Source organism: Dufourea novaeangliae, unplaced genomic scaffold, assembly GCF_001272555.1.
Source record: "Dufourea novaeangliae isolate 0120121106 unplaced genomic scaffold, ASM127255v1 scaffold65, whole genome shotgun sequence".
Classification (NCBI taxonomy): domain Eukaryota; kingdom Metazoa; phylum Arthropoda; class Insecta; order Hymenoptera; family Halictidae; genus Dufourea; species Dufourea novaeangliae.
This window is the reverse complement of record NW_015373961.1, coordinates 1,932,053-1,956,296: the sequence shown is the minus strand read 5'-3', so window position 1 is coordinate 1,956,296 and position 24,244 is coordinate 1,932,053. Positions and strand designations below refer to the sequence as shown.

Here is a 24,244-nt window from a genome sequence, read left to right as displayed (position 1 = left end):
AGTCCACGGGCTTCATCTTGCAGGGAAACGAAATAGGAAAACTGGAACCTCGTACGTGAAACTGCAATATAATCTGTATAAAATTTATAATAAATTCTAACTTGAAATTCAATAAAATTGAAAGACTTAATCCTGCATAAGGCACATATTAATTCCACAACTAGGATCGACCGCGGCGAGAAACGTAGAAACCGGCACCTCTGTGTTTATAAGTTTTGTTTAAGAATTCCCGATGCAGACGTAAGAAACGCGGCGGAACGATAGCGAAATCCTTTTTTTAATCGCGGCCATCTGGTACGATCCCCGGTTCGACGTTTCGAAAAACAGAAAGAGATATGGCTGCGAAACGACGACCGCCGTGCCCCAGGAAAAAAGCAGGCCAATACCCGAAAGTGATCGTTACCATTCTCGAACGATCCGTTGTTTGCATAGGCGATCGATTCGGAAAGAAATTCAAATAAACGACCGCCATGTTAACTAATCCCCACCGTCGCGAATATTCCACGCGAATTTTTTTCTCCCGCGAGGAAATATCGAGACGGACGTCATTGTTACGATATCCGACAGCTGAACGTTTTGATGTTCGCGGCGATAACCCAGGGCGAACCTAGAAATGTTTCGATAATTTTAAACTTCCACCACGAACGGTCGATTACGTGTAAAGTACCGTATACTTTAATATAATCGATGGTGAACGTGGTCTGATGGTTTAATTAATTGCGTGTAATCATTTAAATTGTACTGTCGAAGAGGATTGCAATTTTTTGTCAAAATTCGAGAAGATATGAAAGTTACAACACAACCATGAGATACGTAATACGTCGGTTCACGGACCGACTCTAATCACGCTACCTCGAATTAGACGTAATGGGTTACGGAAAAGAGATTCGGAGCTGTTGTTTTCAAAGAAAACACGCACAGGCTGAGTCACGGAAGTATTTGTGGTCACGGATAGTTCGCATCAAACGATAGATATATGTTTCTTTTTTAGAACGCACGCGTTTGGAAAATCCTCATTGATAGAAACATATACACTGTACCAATCACTATGTAAATACAGTTTAACAAACTCTCGATTCGACGTGTTCATTGAAAAACAACAAATCAACTAATACAACTATCATTTTAAATCTGTCCAGAAGCAATCCCGATTCCTCGATCAAAACAAAATCGAGAACTCCGTTGAATCTTATCCGAGCCATTACGCGTGTGTTTATTGGTCTCTCGTCGACCAGCCAGAGAACACAATTGCGACCGTCGCTGAGTTTTATCAGCTCGATGAATAAACGTATTGTCGAACGACGAATAGGGGATGGAGTGGAGAGGGGGAGCAGAGGAGACGGAAAGAAGGCATGAATCCAGGTGGATAAGGGGCGCCTCTATTCGCAGATAAGAGGGTGAATAACCGGGGATAAAAATACTGTCGGTGTGGAGCGCGAGACGACGAAAGAAGAAGGAAGAGGCGGGACGAGGGTGAAGAGCGGAGGGGAACGTAGTTGGACGTGGTTGCCATCCGATTGGAATGCGCTATGCGCATTCGCCTTGGTCTGCCTCAAGCCAGGTCCAAGTGTCCGGCCACAGCCGCGGAATAAATGACCCACAGATAAAATGGCCTCCTATTCGTTCCTAATTAAGACCGACTTTTCCGTGTTAGAACCGCCGCCGTTGCCCGTGCGTTCTGTCCCTCGCTCTTGGGAAAACGAACACTTCAAATGGACAATAGACGACCGCACGAATTTCGTATTGAAAATCTGTTTTACCAACTCGAAGAATCTTTTAAAAAAACTAGAACTAACGACCGTAAACGTATACCTATTTTTATGAAATCGAAAAAAAAAAAAAATTTGTAGAAATTAATTTGTTTGGTTATATATTGTCAGAAAATTCACTACTGTAACATTTGTTTGAAAACAGTCTGAGTTATGAATGTTTTGATTTCAGAAGAGGATATAAACGGTTATAAATTTAGGTTCATGACTTGAAAGTCATCGACGTTTTAAGGGGTTAAAGCTGTAATGTTCGTACGATGATTTAGTTACGATTTTTCGGTGTTTATTGTTCATTTTAACGTTCGAAGGTACCGAGAATTTCACGCTGTCGAGACCTTGACTTTACGACAAATCACGAAAACCTTCGGGAATATTTCGCACCGAGTTGGAAACATTTCAGCTGGCTAGTCTCCACTTTTTATCTGGACAAAACCCTTGAAACATTAATCGAAGGATTAACATACACAATCGAGCAATGCAGAACGCGATGGAATTTTTCGTCGGCCGGTTCTTCTGGTTCGATATTGCGGCATATTTTAATCCTACGAGGCTCGAAACGTATAAATACGCCAGGAACCACAGGCATAACAGTCGTAAGTCTGTTTCATTGTACGAATTATATCCTTACAAAATTTTTACGAAATCACGCTGCAATCATTTTTCTGGATAAAAAAAAAAGTGTATATTTTCCATCCATTTATTCGAAGAATACTCTTCCTACAGACTACTGAACTCCCAACACATCGGAAGGCATCTTCAAAGCTACTCTTCTCTTCACCTACCTTCCGTTCACCCAGCATTCGCAGCAACGATTTGCTTAAAACCTCCCCTCCAACAAAAACAACGAAAACAAACATAAAACAAAATCATGCAAAAAATCTCTGTTAATAATTCGTTACACAAACTGCAACATGATACACACTTTACAAAAATAACCAATAAAACTCGATAAACTCAATAAAGCAACAAAAGCAAAAAACAAACAAACATCTCTTAACTCCCATTCTGTGAGTTACTCGAACCATCAGCGACGTCAAACCGAACAACCTTCGTCGCTGAAGGGTAGTGGTTGGGTTAATAAAGTTAAAGCGTAAGAGTGAAAAGGGCCACACGAGAGCTTTATTGAAACGTGGTTAGAAGGGGTTAAAAAACACCGGGTCGATCATTCGCAGACACGAAGAAAACCGCAGGCCGTGTCTCGAGGATCCAAGCAGTGGTGTGATGCTGGTGGTGTCGTACCGTCACAGTGTTTACAACGCTTCGCCCTCGGCTCAGGCATTCTGCGGTGACCTCGTGACCTCACCGATATTCCATCGTCGGTTCCTGCACTGTACAACACTAAACCACACAGAGGCACGGGTCACGCACGCACGTAGCCACGCACGTGCACTCCACCAGGGGGTAGCTGCACGCGTGCAACCAACGAGAAGATCGAGTGAGAGAGAGAGAGAGAGAGAGAGAGAGAGAGAGAGAGAGAGAAAGAGAGAAAGAGAACAAGAGAGAATCAGATGGAGTCCCCTTCAAGAACAGTCTCCTTCTTCCTCTTCCTCCTCCCCTTCTTCTTCTTCTTCTGCTTCTTGTTCACGCGGCCGGAGTAGAAGCCACCGTTTCGTCGACAGACACATCGGCCTCTCTCCAAAGTTCTGTCCCGCGTCACTGGCCCGACATAACTTGTCCAGTCGGTTGTCAAGCTACGACAGCCGAAACGATCCTGACGCGACCATGCGGATTACACGCGCTGCCCTGCTCGATCATTGCCGCGAGGATCCCCGTGAATCGTGGATAACGTCGATCAACCGATACTCGGTGGGTGAGGGAGACACCTGGGACCGATGTGTGTTTACCACCGGGCAGACATGTTGTTCGATTACTCAGACCAGGTTAAAAAAAAAAGTTCCTTCTCCTTGACACTCGAAATGACGATTTCACGCGGTCCAGAAATTATTCTGGGACTGTTGCTATTTCCAAGTGTACATCTGGAGTTCACTTGGTCACTAGGTCACCGAAGTGCAAGTCCTTGACCTATGGAAGTTCATAAAATAAGAGGACTCTTGTAGTCCGTTGTCCGATGAGCATTTATGTACAACGTCGAGACGCTGGCGAGTCTTCCAGGTCTCGACAAGGCTTTTCTAAAGGGAATGCAACCGTCTCTCGCTGCGGGGAATGATACAATCAGCCTCGTTTCCTCGGAACAAATCCGCCTGTCCGTTTTAACTCGCCATCTTGCTTGGCTCGTCCGTCTCCTCGTTCTCTACATTTTCCTCGGTGAACTTTCAACGACTGTTCTAAGACTAGGTAAGAATCACTTTTCGATTGGAAACATTGACGATCCTCTGTGAGCTTTGTCCACTAATATTCTTCCTCCTCCATGGGGTTCAAGATCATCGAAATCTTGTACGATCGTTTCATCAGACTCGATCGAGCGAATCCACTTCTTTCTTTCTTCAATATTCTCTCCAAAGTACCCACTCTCTTCTTCAATATCCTTCACCAATCACCCAATAACCCCTCCAAACTGAATTCACCCGATAACTGTGCTCACAAAGCGAAGTCAGTGGTCCCCCATAAATGGAACCCGGAAGCTCTCCACTGTCTCGAAATCATAAACGTAATTCTAATCGGTCGATGATTTATTCAAGGTCCCAGCAATCAAACGGAATCAGTAATATCAGTCACGTATCAATATTGTTTAGTCTCCCAGCGCCTCGATCCTCAATTCTTTCACCAGACGAGTCACCTTCGAGGATCCTCCACACGTCACAATCTTTTAACCAACCAAACGTGCTCAGTAATGTCCAGCAATAAAACAGAATCAGTGGAATAAGTCACGTATCAACATTGTTTAGTCTCCCAGCGCCTCGATCCTCAATTCTTTCACCAGTCACCTTCGAGGATCATCCACGCGTCACAACCCTTTAACCGATCAAACGTGCCGAGTATTGTTCTATCAGGACCTACTGGGCGCACCGTTCCGCGGATTTCGCTCGAAACGTGCCACCGTCGAGGGTCGTTGATCCGAATCGCGGTTACTTTGGCCACGGCACCGCGACGGGGTTGGTACACGCTAGCCACAGTGACACAGGCGAATGCAGTGTACGCCAGGGGGGATGCAACTTGTCGTCGGGGGGAGGATCTCGATTGAGCGATCTCGTTCGAGGACGCCTGGCGGGTGTGTTCTCACATCGCGTGGTGGAGGGCGTCTATGTCGACGTAGCGCCTCGCAGCCATGTCGCACACGCACTGACGGACGCTCGACGCCGGGACGCCGTCTTCGGCCGGACTCGGTCCACCCTCTCGGGAAGCGTCGGGACGCCTCTGGCTGAACGCCAACGGACGGAGAATCGGGCTGACTCGACGGTAGGCCGCGACGTGGCGCTCTCGATTGTCCGACGAATAATCGTCGGGTTGCCCTCCATAACGATCGGACCGTTTTCTTCCTGACGCAATGAAACCTTCTTTCTTGAGGTAATTCGGTTTGTCGCTGGTGAATCGGAAGTTTCTGTACGGCACATTGGATGTACGGAGTGTCCTATGCAACGGTTGCAACGAAACGTTAGGATGGTTTCTGGTATGGATCTCTCGGGCATAGTGATCTGTTCCGTATAAACGATCATCGGGACACGTTTGGACTATAGAATTTGTATTGATCTGATCTGTACATCTACTAATACCTAATTTCCAGCATTTCTCAGTTGTTTTCAAACAGCAATTGTATACACTGATACGTTTGAAAAATCGTGTAACTGATATATCCTATAGATAAAAATCTTACAATCCAAAATGGAAAGACGAATAACTATAAAGGATTCGGGAACCCACGTTCATCGAAGCGGATAACGATATCTTTCCCCAAATAGACGATATAAATGAGTAGAATCGCGGCAGGAATCGTACCAGCGACAAGTAAATAGTCTCGAGCTCCCTCAAAATTCACCTGAACAACAGAAATGAAAGGAGACACAGTCATCGGTCACGGGACCGTTTCGCGAGCCCATAGCCCGTCGAAGCTGGTGCGTTCCCGTTGATTTACGAATGACAATAACAGTCCAGCTGTGTTGTTCGTGCTAAAACCGTCTCCAACCGCGTGAAACCTTCCTCGAAACCTGGTTCGCGACGATTAGACGAACGGTCGTTACGGTCCGCTCGTATAATACCGCGTCAGTCAGTCGCAGAGGGGGGAGGGGGGAATCTGACGCTTAGAAAGCAAGGTGGAGAACGCATAGTCCGCCTGGGGAAGACTACGACGACTAGCGCGGTCAGGTAGGGGAGAGGTGGGGCAACAAGGTGGCGCGCGATAGCGACCGTTGAGTAGGCGTTCATCTCTCCGTTTATCTGCCGCTCGCTGGGTGACGTCACCCGGCGGCATAAAGGAGACTCTAAAAGCGAAACAGATGGCCTTTATAGTTTCACCATAGACCGAGCCAACGGCGAGCGTTTCACCTACGGAATCGCGAAACGCAGACGCCATTACGGTCTGTCTAGGCCAGAGGGAGAAGTGCTATTCGAAAACATCGACGCGCCACTCTGCTGTTAAATGGAGTTGTGTAACTGGGTCGAAAGAGGGACGCTGGGGCTTTCGTGCGACGAAAGCTTTTCGGTGTAATTCGTCCGAACCGAACGTGGCTCGTCGTGTTCATCAAGTAGAGGAATGACGGTCTTTGAGATATTGCGTGAAGGATGAAGTTTTTTCATGGACCTTTCGCTTTATTGAGATAGTATTGGGGTAACACTGCTGTGAAAATTGTAAGAATTCTCAATGACAGACGTTAGCGCCTGGAATGGGTTTTTTCTTGTGGAAGCTGAAATATCAATTCATTCGACGTCAAGTGAGCTGCCTGATTAATGGCAATTTGTGTTAATTTTATGCATTTATATTCCATCCAATTTTGGACACATTCCAAACTGTTTGAAAACTCTACTTATTTCTTCAGGAGTACAGTAGACTCGCGATAACTGCCTGCTGAGTAAGTACCCGTTTGAAATTCCCCATGCTCATACCCATTACTTTACTGCATTCTCGATAATCATGTTTCTTAGAATTGTCCGCCTCTAGAGCCCCAGATAAGGGCAATTATCGCGAGTCTACTGCATTCAAGTTTCATCGACTATCAATTTCAGCTTCACATACTCTTATGACGCTCTCTATTACAGGAGCGGCTCTAAATTAAACCATTCTTCGTTTTCAGTACACGAACGATGTCAACCACATATTAAACTTTCACCTTAATTTTTGTTTTGCAATTAACAAACATATTTACAACAAACACTAGAATATCCTACACACACAAAGATCCTCAGTCCACAGCAAACGTTTCATTAAACCCATAGGTATACGAGTTCACGATCGCAAAAAATTTCCCAATTCTCGCATAACCGATCAGTTTAAGTCGCAAAGTGCCCTGTCTATTCCGATGAACGTTCGGATCGATTACCACCGGGTATGCAGTAAAAACGAGCGGTCCTCCAAGGGTTCACGCGGCTATCATCGTGAAATTTACGACGGTACTTTACGAAAACTTCAAAGCTTCATCGCGAAACGGATCACTGGCTTCCTGTCGTTGCGACCGCTGTTAAAGGTTTGGTATTTATAACGACACGGTCGCCGTCGGTCGCGATCGCAAATTTCGCGCGCGCACGGCGTCGGTTAAGTGCGCGATCGTTAAAAAAGGGGTGGTGTATCTCGTAACCGAAGCGTTGCAGACGGGCTTTTTCCAGTATTATTTCTTACGAGCGTCGGGCCCGTTTAAATGAAAAGGCGCAGAAGAGAGCACGCTCTCGGGTGGAGCACGCCTGGAAGAGTTTTATACGCGCGGGTAACAAATAAACGAGCGTGAAGAACGGCCGTGAAGGGGGGGAACACGAACGGGGGGGGGGAGGGACCCCGAGAAAGTAACGAAAGCACATTTTATTGAGTTCCGGCCGGCTGTTCCATGGTGCAAGAACGTACCTTACAAGTTAATAAATTCCCCTGGTTTTCCTCGTGAACGTCCGCCTGGCGGCTGCGCGTGTAGTGTGCACACACCCGAAAACAATCCCTCTGGCTTGGATTTTTACGGCGCCGCGAAGGTTTCTCCTGTAACATACACCACGTAGATTCCCAACGTGAGGCTGAAAATGTTTTATGGTGTTTCGGTGTTTAACGCCCACAATGGGCTCGGTAATCGGAAAAGAAATCGTGGGATATATGTGTCAATCTGGAAGTAAGGTGTCGGGGGATGTAGGAATGTTAAATTTGGAGTGGTCGGTCAATATTAAAATTATACTCAGTTTAGAAGTCGGGAGTGATTTCGAGATTTTTGAATATTAGAATAAAAGAGCTGAAGATATTATACAGGGTGAGTCAGAGTGATACACGTAATTATTTCCGAAACTATTTGTTGGGGAAAAAGATGTTTCAAGGAAAGTTTACTTGGTTCCAAGGGGGACATCTTGGTGGTCACGAATCTTATGTAGGTGTACATCCCTTCGAAATTTCGAGGTGATCTTTGTTTTTTTGTTTTTAATAGAACCACACGTTTTTATTCAGGTTTCAATTCATCGACTCATAATATGTTGGTGTTCCAAGGTCATTCAAGGTCACTTTTTGCGTTTCCAAGATTAGTTAGACGATAATTGCGTATGTAACTTCAAATGGGTCACCATGTATATATATTTGAAATTTTTTTAATTTTGTAACCCATGTTATGAATAGATGATCCAAAGACGATCGATTTCTAAGCGGTACAATAGAGGTTTTGGAACGATTCGAGTGAACCGGCGGCGTTCTCAATCCCGGCGAAGGACAGAAGTCGCGTCGAATTAACTGCGTAAGGTAACCAGTGCGAGAAGCATTGCCTAATGGCAACTACCGAACGACCTAGAACGGCCTTCGACGGCTGCAACTACGCAATGGCCGACCAACCTCGACGTAGAAGGCGGCGGTTTACCACTTAAAACGATGCCAATCCTCCTCCTGGTAGGTATATTTTTTATCGGCCACCGTCGACACGGCTGTGAGAAATACAATTCTACGTTGAGATAGAAACGCTTCGGGATTTACGAACGTATTACGACAATGTAGAGTCACGGGAATCCTTAGAGACTCGAAGGATGCTGGTGTATTGGACGACAAGGCGACGAAACACTGAACTATCCTGAACAGAGGTTGGGGCAGAATTTTATTCGAATACTGCATAGTAAAAAGCAGCGGTATTTTAGATTAAATAATTGTTCTTAAATAATTAATAATTTGAATACTAATGTTAGTATCAGTAACTTCTTTGTAAGCCGATAAAATTAAATGCATAGCCTTCTTATAAAGCGATTAAAGTATACAAGAACGCCCAACATATTAATATTAATAACTACATTCCTCCTGTACCCTTATCTCTGTGTCCAAGATAAATCGAACACCTTATGTACGACCGTCGATACATAATTTCCATTCTCTGAATACTTCGTAACCGGTCAAGATAAATGAAACATGCTGTATAACTTAAACAGACCCGTGTTTAACACCATCTCCACCGTACAATTTCTTCTCCTTTTTGTCAACGTGGAATCTCGGTACACGATTTTTGCATCATCCTGTACCCCGTAAACAACCAGCCCACCCCGGGGATAGAGGAAACGAACCGCGTTGCGACAACATTGTGAGGAACAAGTGACGTAAATATGTGATAAATTTCGTCGAGAGAGAAAATAAAAAAAAAAAGAAAAGATGCGATTCCCTCTCAGAAACAACGCACACGAGGGAATAAATCGTCGGCGTCGTGGTACAATACCAACAGCGCCTCGATTAATGTTTAACAAGGGTGTCCGGAGTGAATTTCGCGGTCGGATCGGAAGCGAAGCCTCCATTTTCGTTTCTTCTTTTTTCTCTTTTCATTCTTTCGGCCGATGCAAAGGAGGACCGAGAGCCTTAACCTAATTAAGGAAGACAAGACCAGCGTAAATCACCCGCCCCGAGGAGAAAGTGATGACGAGAGATAAAGGCGCGAGGAGAGCCACTCCACTCACCCGGGGATTTATTTTTCTGCTGGACCTCTTTTTCGCTCCGTCGTTTTTTACTTTTCAGCTGCAAGGCTGCGTTAGATCCGCCGCGGATGCATCCAACGCTTGCGAAGAATTCGATTTTCACCGATCGCGGAAGGGGATGGCGTTTAAACCTTGAACGAACGAGTTAGAGAACTCTTGTAGTTTTTTAATATATCGAGAATTGAATCTTATGCAGAAATTGTACAGTATTTTCACCCAAAAGAACCGAATATCAGCAAAAACAAAATATTACCCGATGCTTCTAGTGAGGTTTTCTAAAACCTACGGAGTTTAAACAAAATCGGAACGTTCACGGTACCCAAGTTCCCTCGTAAGTCAAAACATGAAACAGAAATAAACTTCAGTAATGTTACTACGTAAGTTTGTTCTACTCAATGAGATCAAAAATTTCACATAAAAAGCAACTATGTACCAACTTATCAACCCAGAAATTTTCTGGATTCGTGTCCCGAACAATAAATCTCGTCGTCTTAATTTTTCGCAAAATTCTCTAATTCTACGAATTCTCACGCTGTAACTCGGGGATAGAGAATTCTCAGGGTAAGTTCAGCCCGTCAACCAATGGATATACGCGCACGTACGTTTCCCGGTTAACTGGGTCATAGTAGCACTCGTTAAACCTACGTACTCTCACCTCTGCCACGGTGCATAAATCTGCGCGTAGAAACGCACGTGCACCTTAGGGCGGGTACACACACACACACACAGACAGACACCTGGGCGGGCGGTTGAAGCAGTGAGGACGTCGGTGAATTTTGCTACGTCGTCTCCGTGTTGGCGGGCCTCGCGCAAGAAATGGCTCAGTGTCAGTTCCCCCGAACGTGTTACTGTGTCAACTTCCCCTGCGCATATTTCTGCTTCGTCCAGAATTGCGAAACTCCGCGCTCAGAGCGCTCGCAAGGTGCGAACCGAAGAACCGAAAAGGAAAATCCCGTGAAATCCACTTTCTACCGCGCCGATCGGGCAACCTAAATCGGAATCTATCATAATGCTGATTTATCGCTGGTTTCAGACGCAGTAGGTACGGTTTGTAATGAAGTGGGGAATTACTCGATTATGAACGCTTATGCAACTATAATTCTTTTTTACAGAACAACGCCTTTAGGCATTCTTTAGTCGTTGCAAATAGATATTTGGAAATAATCACTTTTTAATCTGCCGTTGTTTTGCATCCATATTGAATGCTTCTTCTGTGATAATTATAGTAGTTATATTTTACAAAATTTATGCAACAATAAGGGGTGGTTTTTAAATTATTAAAAAAGAACACCGTAACATCCTACACAACGAAACCTAAAACGGCTCATAGACCGTTGGTATAAGTGCATACGTAAAAATGTGAAGTAAAAATCCTCGGTTCAGTATTCTGATTAAACTTTTATATTTATTACTGTCGATATTAACGAAGTAAGACACATATGTGTTTCTACTTTATTAAAATTCCCTTAAGGGATGAAACTACCCCTCACTGAGCCCCACCTTTCTGATACTACTTTAGAACACTGAAGAATATACAAAGCAGTTTTCTAAGGAAATTTCCTACCCTATTTCCGTTCTCCCAATATTACAAAAATATAATTCCCCTCCTACAGAATCATCCCCTTACGAACTCTACCAGTGATCATCCCATATAAACACGGATCCGTATAATCCGCATAAATTTCGACCGGCCCAGACAGAGCTACAATAAAACGGCCAGCACCCCAGACGCTAAAGACGTCGTGGAAAAAAGTAATCCCCGAGAAACAAGAAGAAAAGACAGTCCAAAGATAAATATAAATGCTCCCGAGGGTATATACAGCAATCACATCGCGAATATTATTACTTTCGCGATAAGTGACAGCATTCGAAGAATCCGCGAAACAAACGAGGTCCTATATACCAGAAACAAAATTTTCCTCGTTGCCCCGTCTCCTTTCTATACGTAACGCTCGACAGAGAGAAACAGACAGCCGTGCGCAAAGGGCAACGCGTGTTACACGATCGTGATGGTGGCTCCGGCAAATCCCCCCGAATGCATCGGGCACGATGAAATACGTGCTCGTGACGCGTCGCCGCGTGCTCGCTCGACTGTGTACCCGGCTTTACATTACGCGGAGGACACACACACATAGAATGTTTTTCTTGGGCGCGTGGACGTACGGTTCGAGAGGAACGAAGAACAGCCCAAGAAGGAGTGGGGGGTGGAAAAAACAACGGGGAAAAAAAAACGCCGTAAGAACGTAAGAAAGTAAGACAGGGCCCCCGTGGATATCCGGGGGTGAGGGGGAAGTGAACGTCGCGCTGGAGGGGAGACGAAACGCGGAGGAACGGACGAAAATACAACGAAATCGGACGTCGAGCACGCAGGAAACGGTGAATCAAAGAGACAGTCGTTTCGGGGGATGTTTTTGTAACGACTTCATCTCATCCCCACCTCTCCCCCCACGCCCCGTCGACGTTCGAACGGCTGTGGAAAAAAGGGACCTGATTTAATAAGTCAGCGCGTGTACCCTGTCAAGTAGCGATAGTGGAACTTCATCTGAAGTGATATTTTGTGGAGAAGATTCGTTTGGTTGGTAACGAAGTCGCAATTTCTTGCATCCTTGGGTTTTTTTTGGTAGGCACAATTCTGAATTATTTTCTTATATTACAGGCGGAATATTATTTTTTTAATGTCAGCGGTGAAAGGAGTAGTAGGTACTCGGCAGAAAAGTGCAAAAAGTGGCATATTAAGGACTTTAATCATTCCTTTAAGTCAACCCTTACGCTACTTTTTGGTTCACATATTATGAATTTTTTAACAAACTTATATTAGAGTACTACAATGTTAAAACTGTATATATATTTTGAATTTGCATGTACGTAATGTTAAGAACTTTAGTAACAAAATGTCATTTTCCATCGTATCTAGTAGACATTACTAAACTTTACACTTTCCCTGTGGAATGGGTATTCGTGTGGATTCACGAAACATCAATGCAAAAAGGAACTGCGAGAGGATTTAAAATCGAGATGATGGTCTAAGTAGCGAGGTTTCGAAACGACCGTGATGGGGCGTGAGAAAGGAGCGTGTGAGAAAAAGCGGGACAGGACACCACCGTTGTCCCATTCCACGCTCGGATATAATTTTATTTGGTGGAGCGACACGCGTCGTCCACGTAATTACGTGGGACGTCACTCAATCGAATTGAAATGCCCGCTGGTACATTGATAACATCTACCAGCTGTCGATGGACCGGACTCGACGAGCGTCAAACCGAATCGAGGAAAGTGAAAATCACGGTACTGATAGAATCAATTTTAACGAAAGTGTCGAGATACGAATGGATGCGATTATCGTTAAATTAAATTGAATACCGAACGTGCTTGAGTACGTGTGATGTCAGCCAGAAATTCTCAGCAGAGGAATAAGATACAGTAATAAATAAGATAAGGTAGTACTCAAAAATATCTATCGGAAAAAACCATGATAATAATTGTAGGTAATCACTTTACAGAAATTGATTTTTTTAGGGGGATTCCTTTAAAATCACCATTGGTGACCCTTAGGGTCATTTTGGGGATTCTATAGGTAGCTTTTCTAGACTCACCTTGGCACCCCTGAGGTTAACCTAGAACATCCTAGACCTTCAGTATTCTGGAGTGGCCCTTCAACCTTGTGAATATTATTGTGGGACTTCCAAAGCAACGTGATGACTAAGAGCAATCTAGCATGGACCAAAGGATGAGTTCAAAACAATATTTATAAAAATAGCCTCACTTTTGTAATAGATACATAAAGGTGTACAGGTTTCCAAGAATTCGACGTGACAGATTAAAATGTAATCGTTAATTACTTCGAATGAATTCCTGGCAAACCTGAAAAATTCACCACGGATCAGCGTGCTCAATATCATTAAGCAGATATTTTACCGTCAAAGTGCCTTGATTGATGCTAATCGAAGTGTGGCCTCTTAACTGATGAATCAACCGAACGGTGGATCTCGAGGACCGCGCGGCTCTCGAGAATCAAGCTCATCAATAAAATCATCTGGGAGGGTTTAGATTGACGATCAGGCCGGGTACAGAAGGTGTTAACAGCGTCGGCCAGATTTACTTGTAACGAGTGGGTCGGGCCACACGTCGAAAATAAAGCGGCACCGAGACGTCGCCGTGGTAATAATGCCGAGATTAATTTCTCACGAGCCGCCCTCTCGGAAGAGCCGTGCACAATTATCCACGCATGACGTCACATCAACGACCGAGCCGGACTCGTGCCACAGGCAAGTCAACGTATTTGTTCAAGCCCCCCTCGTTTCGAAAGTAGTAACGTCCGATCTAACAGACAGTAGTAAAACAAGTCCTACTAAATCATTATCGTACCAAGTGGAATATTATCGATAACAAATATTTATGTACCTACATACACTCCCGTATGTTCAAATATGTATGTAGCCTAATACATTTTAATCGATTCCTGCTGAAAAATCAGTATCTCCCAAGTCCCAACTGTCAAGCACAGTTAATTGACTGCCACGTGACCCAATACGAATTTCATGTACATTGCAGAGAGGCTGGATTATTCAAATACCATTACAAAATTTTTCCCGTAAAATTACCCTAATGGCAACGTCCACATCGTATCCGACCGAAGTTGTAGTTCCCCTTGTGCTGTGCCCCTCTCTATTTTTTATTATCCTTTTATTATTCTCGTTTTAAAATATTTTTTATTATTCAGTAAACATGTAATACTTATAACTATATTATTATATATTATATCAACTAAACGCATATATTGTATTCTCTACGATTGGTAACTTAAAAAACAAAATAAAGTGTGTCTGCCTACGCACGGTCTTCTTTACTGTGGCAGTAAACGTGTTAAAAGAAACACATCTCGCCAGTACCTACTGGTCCAAATGAAAATTAGGATTGTCGTCGCGACCGAATCGACAAATAAAGAATCTCAAAGATTTTCCACTGATGCTACAGAACGGAAAAGAGAAGGAAACAGTCGGCGATCAAGAGACAGCCGTGGGCGCGAAGGGGGTAAGGAAACCGACGTATCGCGTCCAAGAATAAAATTCGCGCTTCAATCACGAGCAAAAAGGACGAAGGGCGTCTTTCCGCGACCACCCGGTACACTCGGTTCACGCGATACGCTCCAATTTTCCGTGGCGCATCGCTTCGAGAATGAATTCCGGGACGGTGTCGGGGCGGATTTACGATCGGCGCCCGATTTAGAGGCGCGCCGGCCACGAACTAATTGCGGCAAAACGATCCGTCCGAGCTGTACCGTAGCGACGGCTTGTCGCGAATTAAAAATGAATGCGGTAATAATGAAAAGAAAAAAAAAAAATGGAGAGTAGGGGGATGGCTGGCCAATATCCCCGGCAGAACTGAAAGCATATGGTGGGCGTCTTCGTAAACGGAACTTTCCACCCTCCTGGAGAAGGAAATCGTGATTTTAGAACCCCTATCCCCAGTGTTGCGTTCATCGATAATTGATTTTTTAACACAAATGACCCAACTGGCAGCACGTCGTAGTAATTACAATTATCCTAAAAAAACTGTTTTCAAAATTGTGGTTTCGTTCAAGAATTTTTTCAAACCCGATGAAACTTTCAATATCAATTTTTAACAATGGAAATATAATCTACATAGTTCAAACTTCAACTCAGAATTTTTTTCGAGTCAATTTAACGAATAGTTCTTAAACAACAGCTGACTGAATATTGTCAAATTGGCCCACTGTGACAACTACGTGTGAAAAAGGAGGTATGACAACGGAGGGTTAAGATTAACAGGGAATCAATAAATTGTTTACGTGCGTCGAACAGCGGGTCGTTTCCCTCGTCGAGGTTGTTTTTACCCATCGGAGCGTGCAGATCGCTTAAGCAGCGTCGGTTATTACAGGAGACAGACGGTCGCCCGAATGGACAAAGTGGTGCCATATTTTAGGAAGGATTCATGACTAACGTCGCCGTGTCAACCGTGCGACGTTCGCCGGGGCCGTTGTACAAGGGACACTGCACTTTTGTAATGGCTCGACATTTGTTCGTGCGCGGCCGCTTAATTGACCAATTTTTAATGCCGCCGCGACGGTGATATTTAAAGGACAACCACGAGAGATTCTCTCGGATTTCGTACGAGGATGGAGGGGATGGACCAACGGCTCTGCGCGAATACATTAGCGGTTAATACGCTGGAAGCGATTATTGAACGGCACATTTGTTTTTAAATATACGAGGACCGTTCATCCCGCGATGCGTCATTCCGCGGTAAACGGGGAAAAGGAACGCGACGGAATGAACGGGTCGCAATACGAGGCTCGTTACGCGTTGTGTTACAGAACGCTGCTAATGTCGTAATTTATAATAATTTCGGGAGAAGAAATATGACGACGGTTTGTCTCCTGGGGACCCCAAAGAGGCGTGTCCTCGAGAAAAAATTGGAGCACGTTGATCTATCTGGGTTTTAATGAACGGGATTCAGAGATCGGTGGAATTGCCCGATCTAGAGCCACAAAGGCGGGTAATTATCGCGAATCTACTGTATATGTATAGATGGAAGAACGTTACAAATAACGACGGAAACTAGATAATTGATTAAATATCTACGTTTTTTTAATCGCCGTAAGAAGTACAGCGGAAAAAAACCGCAAAGACTTAGTTTACAACCTAATATTACATTATTATTGTAAACTAGTTGCATCCATTCTGATAAAAACAACGAAAGTGAGAGTACTTTGGGTCTCACTATTAAATATAGAGAAAAAACAAAACAGAGGGCATCTGTCCCAGATAGCACGTGACGCCTTGAAGACATCCATTTTACGGCTATTTTAGGTCTAAGACGTCTTTAAGCCGTCTTCAAGGCGTCATTGGGCGTCATGCGCTATCTGGGATGCTCCTTCAATCCAGCCTTCATCCATTCAAAATCACCGATAGACCCTTATCTCCCCGCTCTAAATCCGTTCTCGGAAAAAAAGAAACCGCGTGGAGGTCTCCGCGAACGGATTAACGGCGAACTCATCGAACCGTTGAGGAATTAAGTAATTTTCGCGGTGGACCCTGTTCATAATTCACCTAGACCGGGTGCATCGACTCGTAAATAATCGCGCCTCGCCTCGTAAAAGATAATCGCGGAATACGCGTCGTTACGGCCAGAGGAGCCGGGTTATGCATTACCCAGAAGTCGGTTGCTTTTACGTCCGCGGGCCGTGAATTTAAAAGCAATCGAGACGACGACGCTCGCAGATTAATCGGCGTTGAACGACTCGGGAACGAGTAGGTGTAAGGGGCGAACGAAGGGGAACGGGGGAGGCTGAAGAAAAAGATCACGAAGGCTGATCCGCGAAAGAGGAAACGAGCGGAGAAAGAAGGGAACACGAACGCAGATGAGGATGTTTCATTGAGAGTCGACGAATCCGGGTGGGAAGAGGCAGAGAACGAAGAAGACGGAGGGGGGGAGGGAGAAGGAGCGGGTGGATGCATTCAAGTTATTTCTGGATCGACCCAGATATCCGCCGACATGTTTTCTTGGACCAGTGCTTTAAGCTGTTTCGGATAATTAACGAATTGAATCGCATTCGCGCGCGTCGAGCCCCTCCGCCATTGTCCTCGATCCCCGAACAAGAACTTCTTTCACCTGGCGGCCATTCCCGGTCCACGGGCTACCTGCGTCTCTACGCCGTTACACGGGCAATCAACGGGGGCTCGATACGACGGGATGAAAAGTGAAGAACGATTACAGGTAAAATTCGTATTCCTCTGAGGACATGCTTTACCCTAGTTAGACTGAGTGATGGAAACTGGAAAATATGATTAAATATTGATGATTTAACCCTATCGATATGGCAATATCTGATGTGCAACGTGTACACGATACTTTAGATATTAACTTGTAAATAATCTCTTATCAATTAATAAGAACTGTTTAATGTACACCGATGAGCAAACTCAGTTTCCTCTAAAATAAAAAAGTGACGCAGGGGTAAGTGCTTCCTGCCACTTGGTAAATTTAATTCAAGTACCGAAATAAATGTTAATTTCGCAAAAATTTCATTAACTCCCGAAACCAGGTGACGAAAAGAAATATTAATTTGAAATTAATCAGCACTTGAAATCGTCTCAGGATCGACTCAATTTAAATCCCCGCACGAATCGCTGCACACCTAGATGAAATTCTTTCGGTTCTCGTTCTATCTCGCAATCCAATCTCACCCCCGCCTCTTCCGCCCAACCAGTTCAACCCAGGGGGACACGCCTCACAAGGTTGCAAAATGAACTTTCTCTCGATCCGGACCAATTAACCTGGAATCGCGAACGCGAGCGATCTCGAGCGAGGACACGGGATAAATTTCAATTATTCCGACTAACGAAACAATACGCGTCCGACTGGGAGGGGTGGAAGATAACGTCGGTACCTAACGGGACGATAAATAATCCCTGAACGTTGCTTCCGTGGGACACCGGTAGCTCGAGTAATCACGGCAGGTACATTGTCGTCCCATATATCTCGAAGAACACAAACCGTGTATAGTCTCTGGAGAAGATACAGCGAACTTGTAAAACTTTTTTAAGTGACCGTACGAATTTTTTCAGAACTTGGAGTGTTCTTTATAGAAAAATTTGGGTGGTAGGTACAGGAGCTTCGTCAAAATTAGACTAAATTAAAATACCGTGTACAGACCTAAATATAAATACTATCCAGGACTGGAGCAGTGTTTGCTATACTGAAGCGTCTTTTAATAATCACTAATAATATAATTCAAGATGATAAATACGAAATTTATTATTTTTTTATTCGAACGGTATTGTTGTTTTATTGTTCAAATTGTACTTGTGTTTTTTAGAACGGGGCAAAGAAGAAATGCGTAAAATCTAAATGGTCTTTTGCTTTAGTAATCTACATCAATTATATTTACATACATGTGTACTCATATGAATAGAAAAAATCAACTTGTGGAGGAGGAGGGTTGCAAGACTTTCTCTAAGCTTCCAAATATTTCAAAAGCATACTCCATTGTTTTGCACCACTATTGCTTTCGAAGGCACCAACCCATTATCACCAAGTACAATTAAAAAAATCACGCACTAAAGGTGCAACAACTCCAAAAATTAACACCTGGAATATCGCTTCCGCTATCAGCCACGGTCGCGTTTATCTCGCGAAATTTCTCAACCCAACTCGAGGGAAGCTCCGATACGTACATACATCGAAGCGATTTCGAAGCCGTGCACGCGGGGTGGTACTTAAAGTCGCGGGCAGGGACGATAAATTCGTCGCGTGTAAACGACACGTAGAGCACGCGCGAGCGAGCGAGACCGTGTGGCCGGGGTCCAGCTGTTTTTAATATCTGCCTGGGGAATCTAGGGGCACTAAGTGAATCGGGGACGTCGGGGGAAGAAGTTCGACGAACCCGACGACGGGCCTGGTAGGAAAGTATGTATCCTCGGGGATCGAGTCGATTGAAAACTGAAATAATAACGATGTTGCCTCTCGAAACAGCTTCGTAGAAACGGTGCGAATTAGAGAACCATAGAGGACACACCACGAATCTGGAGTTTACAGTGTTTGGGAACGTGATTGGTTGGATGCTGTAGGGACTCGGATCGACACGCGTTCGTCGTTTTACGAGCGATTCTGAAGAGTTATAAAATTGGTTCCAAAATTGTACTCAAAGGCACCGTCGTCCAAAGTTTGTATAATTCTACTGAAATTAAGAACATCAGTGGAATTGAGAACCGTGAAATTCCACCCTCTAAAGAACCATTTCGGAATATTTATGAAGCCCAATTTAAAAAAAATTTTAAACTGTCAGATATTTCAAACATAAGGTGACTTTAATCGACGTAATTTCCAAGATGCTCCCGTTGAAAAATTTCAATTACAGGTAGCCGGACGACCCGTCGCGGCTATAATTGAGCCGAGTCACGCGTTCTACCCCGAGGACACAGAAATTTGTTTTGTGGAGGGGTGTCCAGACCCGACAAAAGACGTAAACGACGGTTGACCGCGACGAAAATCGGGACCGTGTGGCCGATCATTAAATTGTATCATGCAAACGAGCCGCGTAATTTTTTGACATTCCAGATTTAACGCGGCCGGCCGGCCAGGCAGCTACCAGCTGCTTATTTTCGTCTTTAATTGGTATCGCGCTGCGCGGCTCGTTTAACGCTTGTTGCCCGGTTGATCGATGTATCGTAAATGTTTATTTATAGCGGCCTGTCGCCGGTTATGACACGAACGCTCGTAACTAGTTTCCAATATCGATGGCCGGGTTTTTCGCGTTCCGGCGAACGGGTTCTCGATTTAAAGTCCGCCTGAAACCGGGCACAGCCTGACTCCGTATCGTGTTCGATGAGTGTGTGTGTGTGTGTGTCCTGGATCCGAAAACGGTAAAGAAAAATCGTTTCGTAAGAAGTATGCGACGCGTGGATTCGATTGCCTCGTGAAATTTTCATTCATATACAACGTGTGTATATCTTTATGCACGGTCATTCATACACAAAAATATCTTTAGTATTAAATCCCTCCTCGTAAAGATCGAGCCTTTTGATAACAGAAATGCAATCTTGTAAAGCAGTGGAGAGAATTTCGAGATCGAGTTTATTGGCTGACGAGTCGTTTCTGTTTTTGCCTATCTACTTTTGTTTAGCGCCCTGTGGGAGTAATAGGGGTAGCAATACTATACATGTAGAGTAATAGTTGTGATCCAAAAAACCCAAGCACTCGACAAGGGTAGTTTTCCTTATGAACCCCTTACAAACAGAAGAACAAACCGCAAGTACAGAGAGGAAGTACTCTATCCAAAGCTCCCCAGCCACTTTTCCTGCCCCACTTCTAACCCAGCCCAAACAAATCACCAACCCAGTGCAGACCACAACGATCATCAGTCGCAACATTACCGACTATTCTAAAAAAAAATACCGGCTACAATCTGCAGATCGCAGCCACCATTGTTTGTCGACTTTATTTATGGTCCATAGCAAGCGTTGCCAAAGCAACACCTAAATATACGACAACAGGAAAAAAAAAGTGTGTCAAATCGCATCCATCTCACTTCTGTTCCTCTTCAGAGGAGGAAAGGGGTGGAAGAAGGTCCAGAACCGGCGTCGAAAGATCGGCCAGTCTCGCGAAAAATCACCGGCACCGATCTGAGACACGACGGTGACGTTCGCGGTTTGTTGTGAACGCGGGTATGGCGAATGTATTTCTGAATGCGGTGACTCACCCGACACCCACGCGTTCCACACGCACACAGAGAAATTGCACACAGTACCCATGACTTGGTCCCCGCGAACGCGGCTCACCTTGCCGCGTCTGCGGCCACGTACACGCGTGCGATCTCGTGCACGCGAGTTTCTTTTTCGTTTTTTTTTCCTCGTTCCTCCGCTCGCAACCGATTACGCAACCGGCTCGCGCGAGCTTATGCCAATATTCCGCCGGGCTCGACGCTCGGGAAGAAAGTGTTTCACCGTCTCGACGAAGGCTGCCCGATGAAACTGCCCTGGTGTATCTTTGTCTCGTTGCGTCTGTCATTTGTTCTTTTTTTATTGAACACTGGAACTTTGATACTTTTTTTTTTCCAATCACAGTTACGGGCAACGATCGGTAGCCAACGTTACCGCGGAAGCTCGTCCGACAGACTCGCGCCATGATTGGTCGGGATTTTCCGTTAATATCTTGTTAACAAAGCTTCGGATAACATTTTTACTAAGGAAAAAGTTGTTTCAAATCATTCTATCTATCATCTATTTTGGGACACCCTGTAGAATCATCGTCGAAACATGCAATTTCTTCGTATCCGACGGGGAACGATTTATCGTCGCGGTTCAGGTGTGTCTCATCGAGAGCAGATCGCCCGAGATAATCCCCGCCTTTGAGCGTTGGATGAGTCACCGTTAAGTGGCAACCTGCGACGTCCAATTACCGGTGAGGTCGTGGCCCGTTCAACCCCGGTGTGGCTCCCCATAAACCAGGGCCTAGCGTTAATTCGCCTATATACCCCTTTTTCCCCACCGTCTGCCCCTTAATCCTCCGTCACTCCATTGTGCCCCGTCGACGTACAAGGTGCTGATGCCGGGAAAAATGGAAACAAATTCCTGTCTCGGGGACCAGAGGCTCAACAATGGACCAGGCCTACCTTATTACGGTGCACGCGACGATTCTCCGCTCGGTTAAATTAGCACCTATGAACACCCCTTTTCCCCCCATTGATTGGCCAATCCTGGTCACTTGTGACGGTTAGTGAATCATAAGCTCAGTTACGGAGACGATATATCGGGCGTTGAATTAATAACATGTACTATTGTGTCTGGTGTCCGCCTTCGATATCGACGATGGTCCCTTTTGGGTTAGTGACGTATGAATGCAAGGGTAAACGAGATGACTCGAGGTGAATTATTGTGGTGGACGTGGAAGGTATTGTTGGGTGGAGGATCGTTCTTGAAGAGTCGAATTGAGGTGAAAATAATTCCAAGATTTTTTCAAAATCGGTAATTAAATGTACGCTATCGGTTAGGAGTATGGGACCAGAGTTTATGATTGATGGAACAGTACCCTTGATTATTCTGTTATGATATAATAAATTTTACGGAATCAGTAGATTGTATACTAAGAATTGAGAATTTAATTTGAATTACTAAAATGGAGAACCAAGTGATAATGCCCGAGAATGAAAGTACAAGCGACTTAAGATTCATTCGAACGGCGTTTGGGAAGTCCTGCCGGCCAAGGGAATGAACTAAAATTAGAGTAGAGACGGAACAGATTCCCTAATGACTAATTGCGATGCGGTGGATGGCAAAGTGGAGGGGCAGAAAAAGTAAAAATCCGAAAGTAACAGTGTACCCGGGATTTTCTTTACCGAGGATCGGAATGTCGCGAGGAGGAGCTGTCAGCCTGGGAGAAAAATGGCCAGAAGATGGTGCAAACCGCGCGATGTCGTTGCTCGAGTAACACCTACCGCGACGAGGGGGACGAGAGTAACTTTATGGAGCTCGATAAGCAAGAGTATCACGATTATTTCGAACAAAAGACAATTGTACTAACGTAAGACAATCATAGATCTAACCTTAACATAAGACATAGCCTGCGTTACTGTACAAAAGTAGAGGATCGAGTGAACTCGAGTACTTTTCATGGAAACAATATAAATAGGTGTTTACCATTTAGGTAACTAGGAAAATTAATACTAATAATGTATGAAACACTAGGTTGCCCTTCAGTTTGTTCCTTTTTGTAAACTATGAATACCTTACGTAAAAGATTCAAGGGTCTACTTCCTGCTCCACGCCATGAACACCCCCATTAATTGCTGCATGCATTAAGGAAGGATCCAGTAGCTCCAGGCACCGGGTAAATAATTACCTCTTAATTAAGGCACTCGGTTCGAACATCTGTTTCTGGAGAATATAATCTCCGCTCCGAGGCTCGGTATCATTTTCCTCTTTTTTTTCCCCTCCACCTCGAAAATAAAGTCCTGATTTACGAGGTTGATCCCCACACGACGGGCTCGCCACCGCCGCCGCCATCGCGACGAGGACAAATTACACCCCGTGTTACTTCCTTTCGCATTATCGCGTGAATTATATTTTTGAAATGGCCCGCAGAAAAAAGTAACGCCGCTTCGGGATCTTCCGAGCGACAAAAAAAACTTGTTCATCGTCTTTTGAAACGATCTAGCAATTTCCGATTTTCCATCGATTTAATATTTCAAATTTTGATCTTAACCTGCAGTTCTGGAGCATCCTTGTACAGAATCGAAATGATTTAAGATCATTTACAACTTTCATCTCCCAATAATCTCCAAAACGATAATTCAGAATTTCGACGTCTCGTTCTCAGCAGCCTGGCTTGTTCGATCGGTCTTTTCCACGGATCCGTAGATTATTATTTAACAATCCTTTGCGAAACCTTACATAATCCAGCATCATTTCAGGAATAAATACGTTCGTAAAATCACATTATATTTTTACGAAATCTTATCGCGAACGAGAGTTTATGTTCCGTGCGATCGGATAAATAAATAGTTCGATGCTGGACGCGTGGGTGGCAACGGATGAAATCGCCGTTATACGATACAAATGTATCGTAACGGCACGTCCCAGGCCAATTTACGCGCGAACGATCTATCGCCGGTGCAGGTGTGTCGCGACGAAGAACCGTAGAAATTGAGTGGTTCGTAATGAAAAACAACTCCTGTTCAATGTTTCAATTTTTTGAGATAACGAAAGATTTTAAAATCGACAGGAATTGCTTTTCCTTATGATGAGCCCCTAAATCACGAGGATAATTAAACGCGCCAAATTACCATTGGTTACGAGTGGTCTTTGAACAAACAGTCCAAACATACTTGAACGTTTTCAAACACAGTATGTTCAAACGGTTCAAACATGCCTGAACCTTTTCAAATACAAGATAGTCAAATGGTACAAATATGTTTGAACTTCTTCAAACACAAAATATTC

At 44.4% G+C, this 24,244-nt stretch overlaps 1 protein-coding gene across 1 annotated transcript in view; it reads right to left on the bottom strand.

The window, feature by feature from the left end:
• Nucleotides 1-24,244, bottom strand: part of LOC107186466 — a 55,341-nt gene that overhangs the window by 8,268 nt on the left and 22,829 nt on the right. The window contains exon 5 of the mRNA XM_015574329.1: nucleotides 7,717-7,842. Coding sequence (XP_015429815.1) covers nucleotides 7,717-7,842 — 126 coding nt within the window. The remainder of the gene's footprint in view (nucleotides 1-7,716; nucleotides 7,843-24,244) is intronic.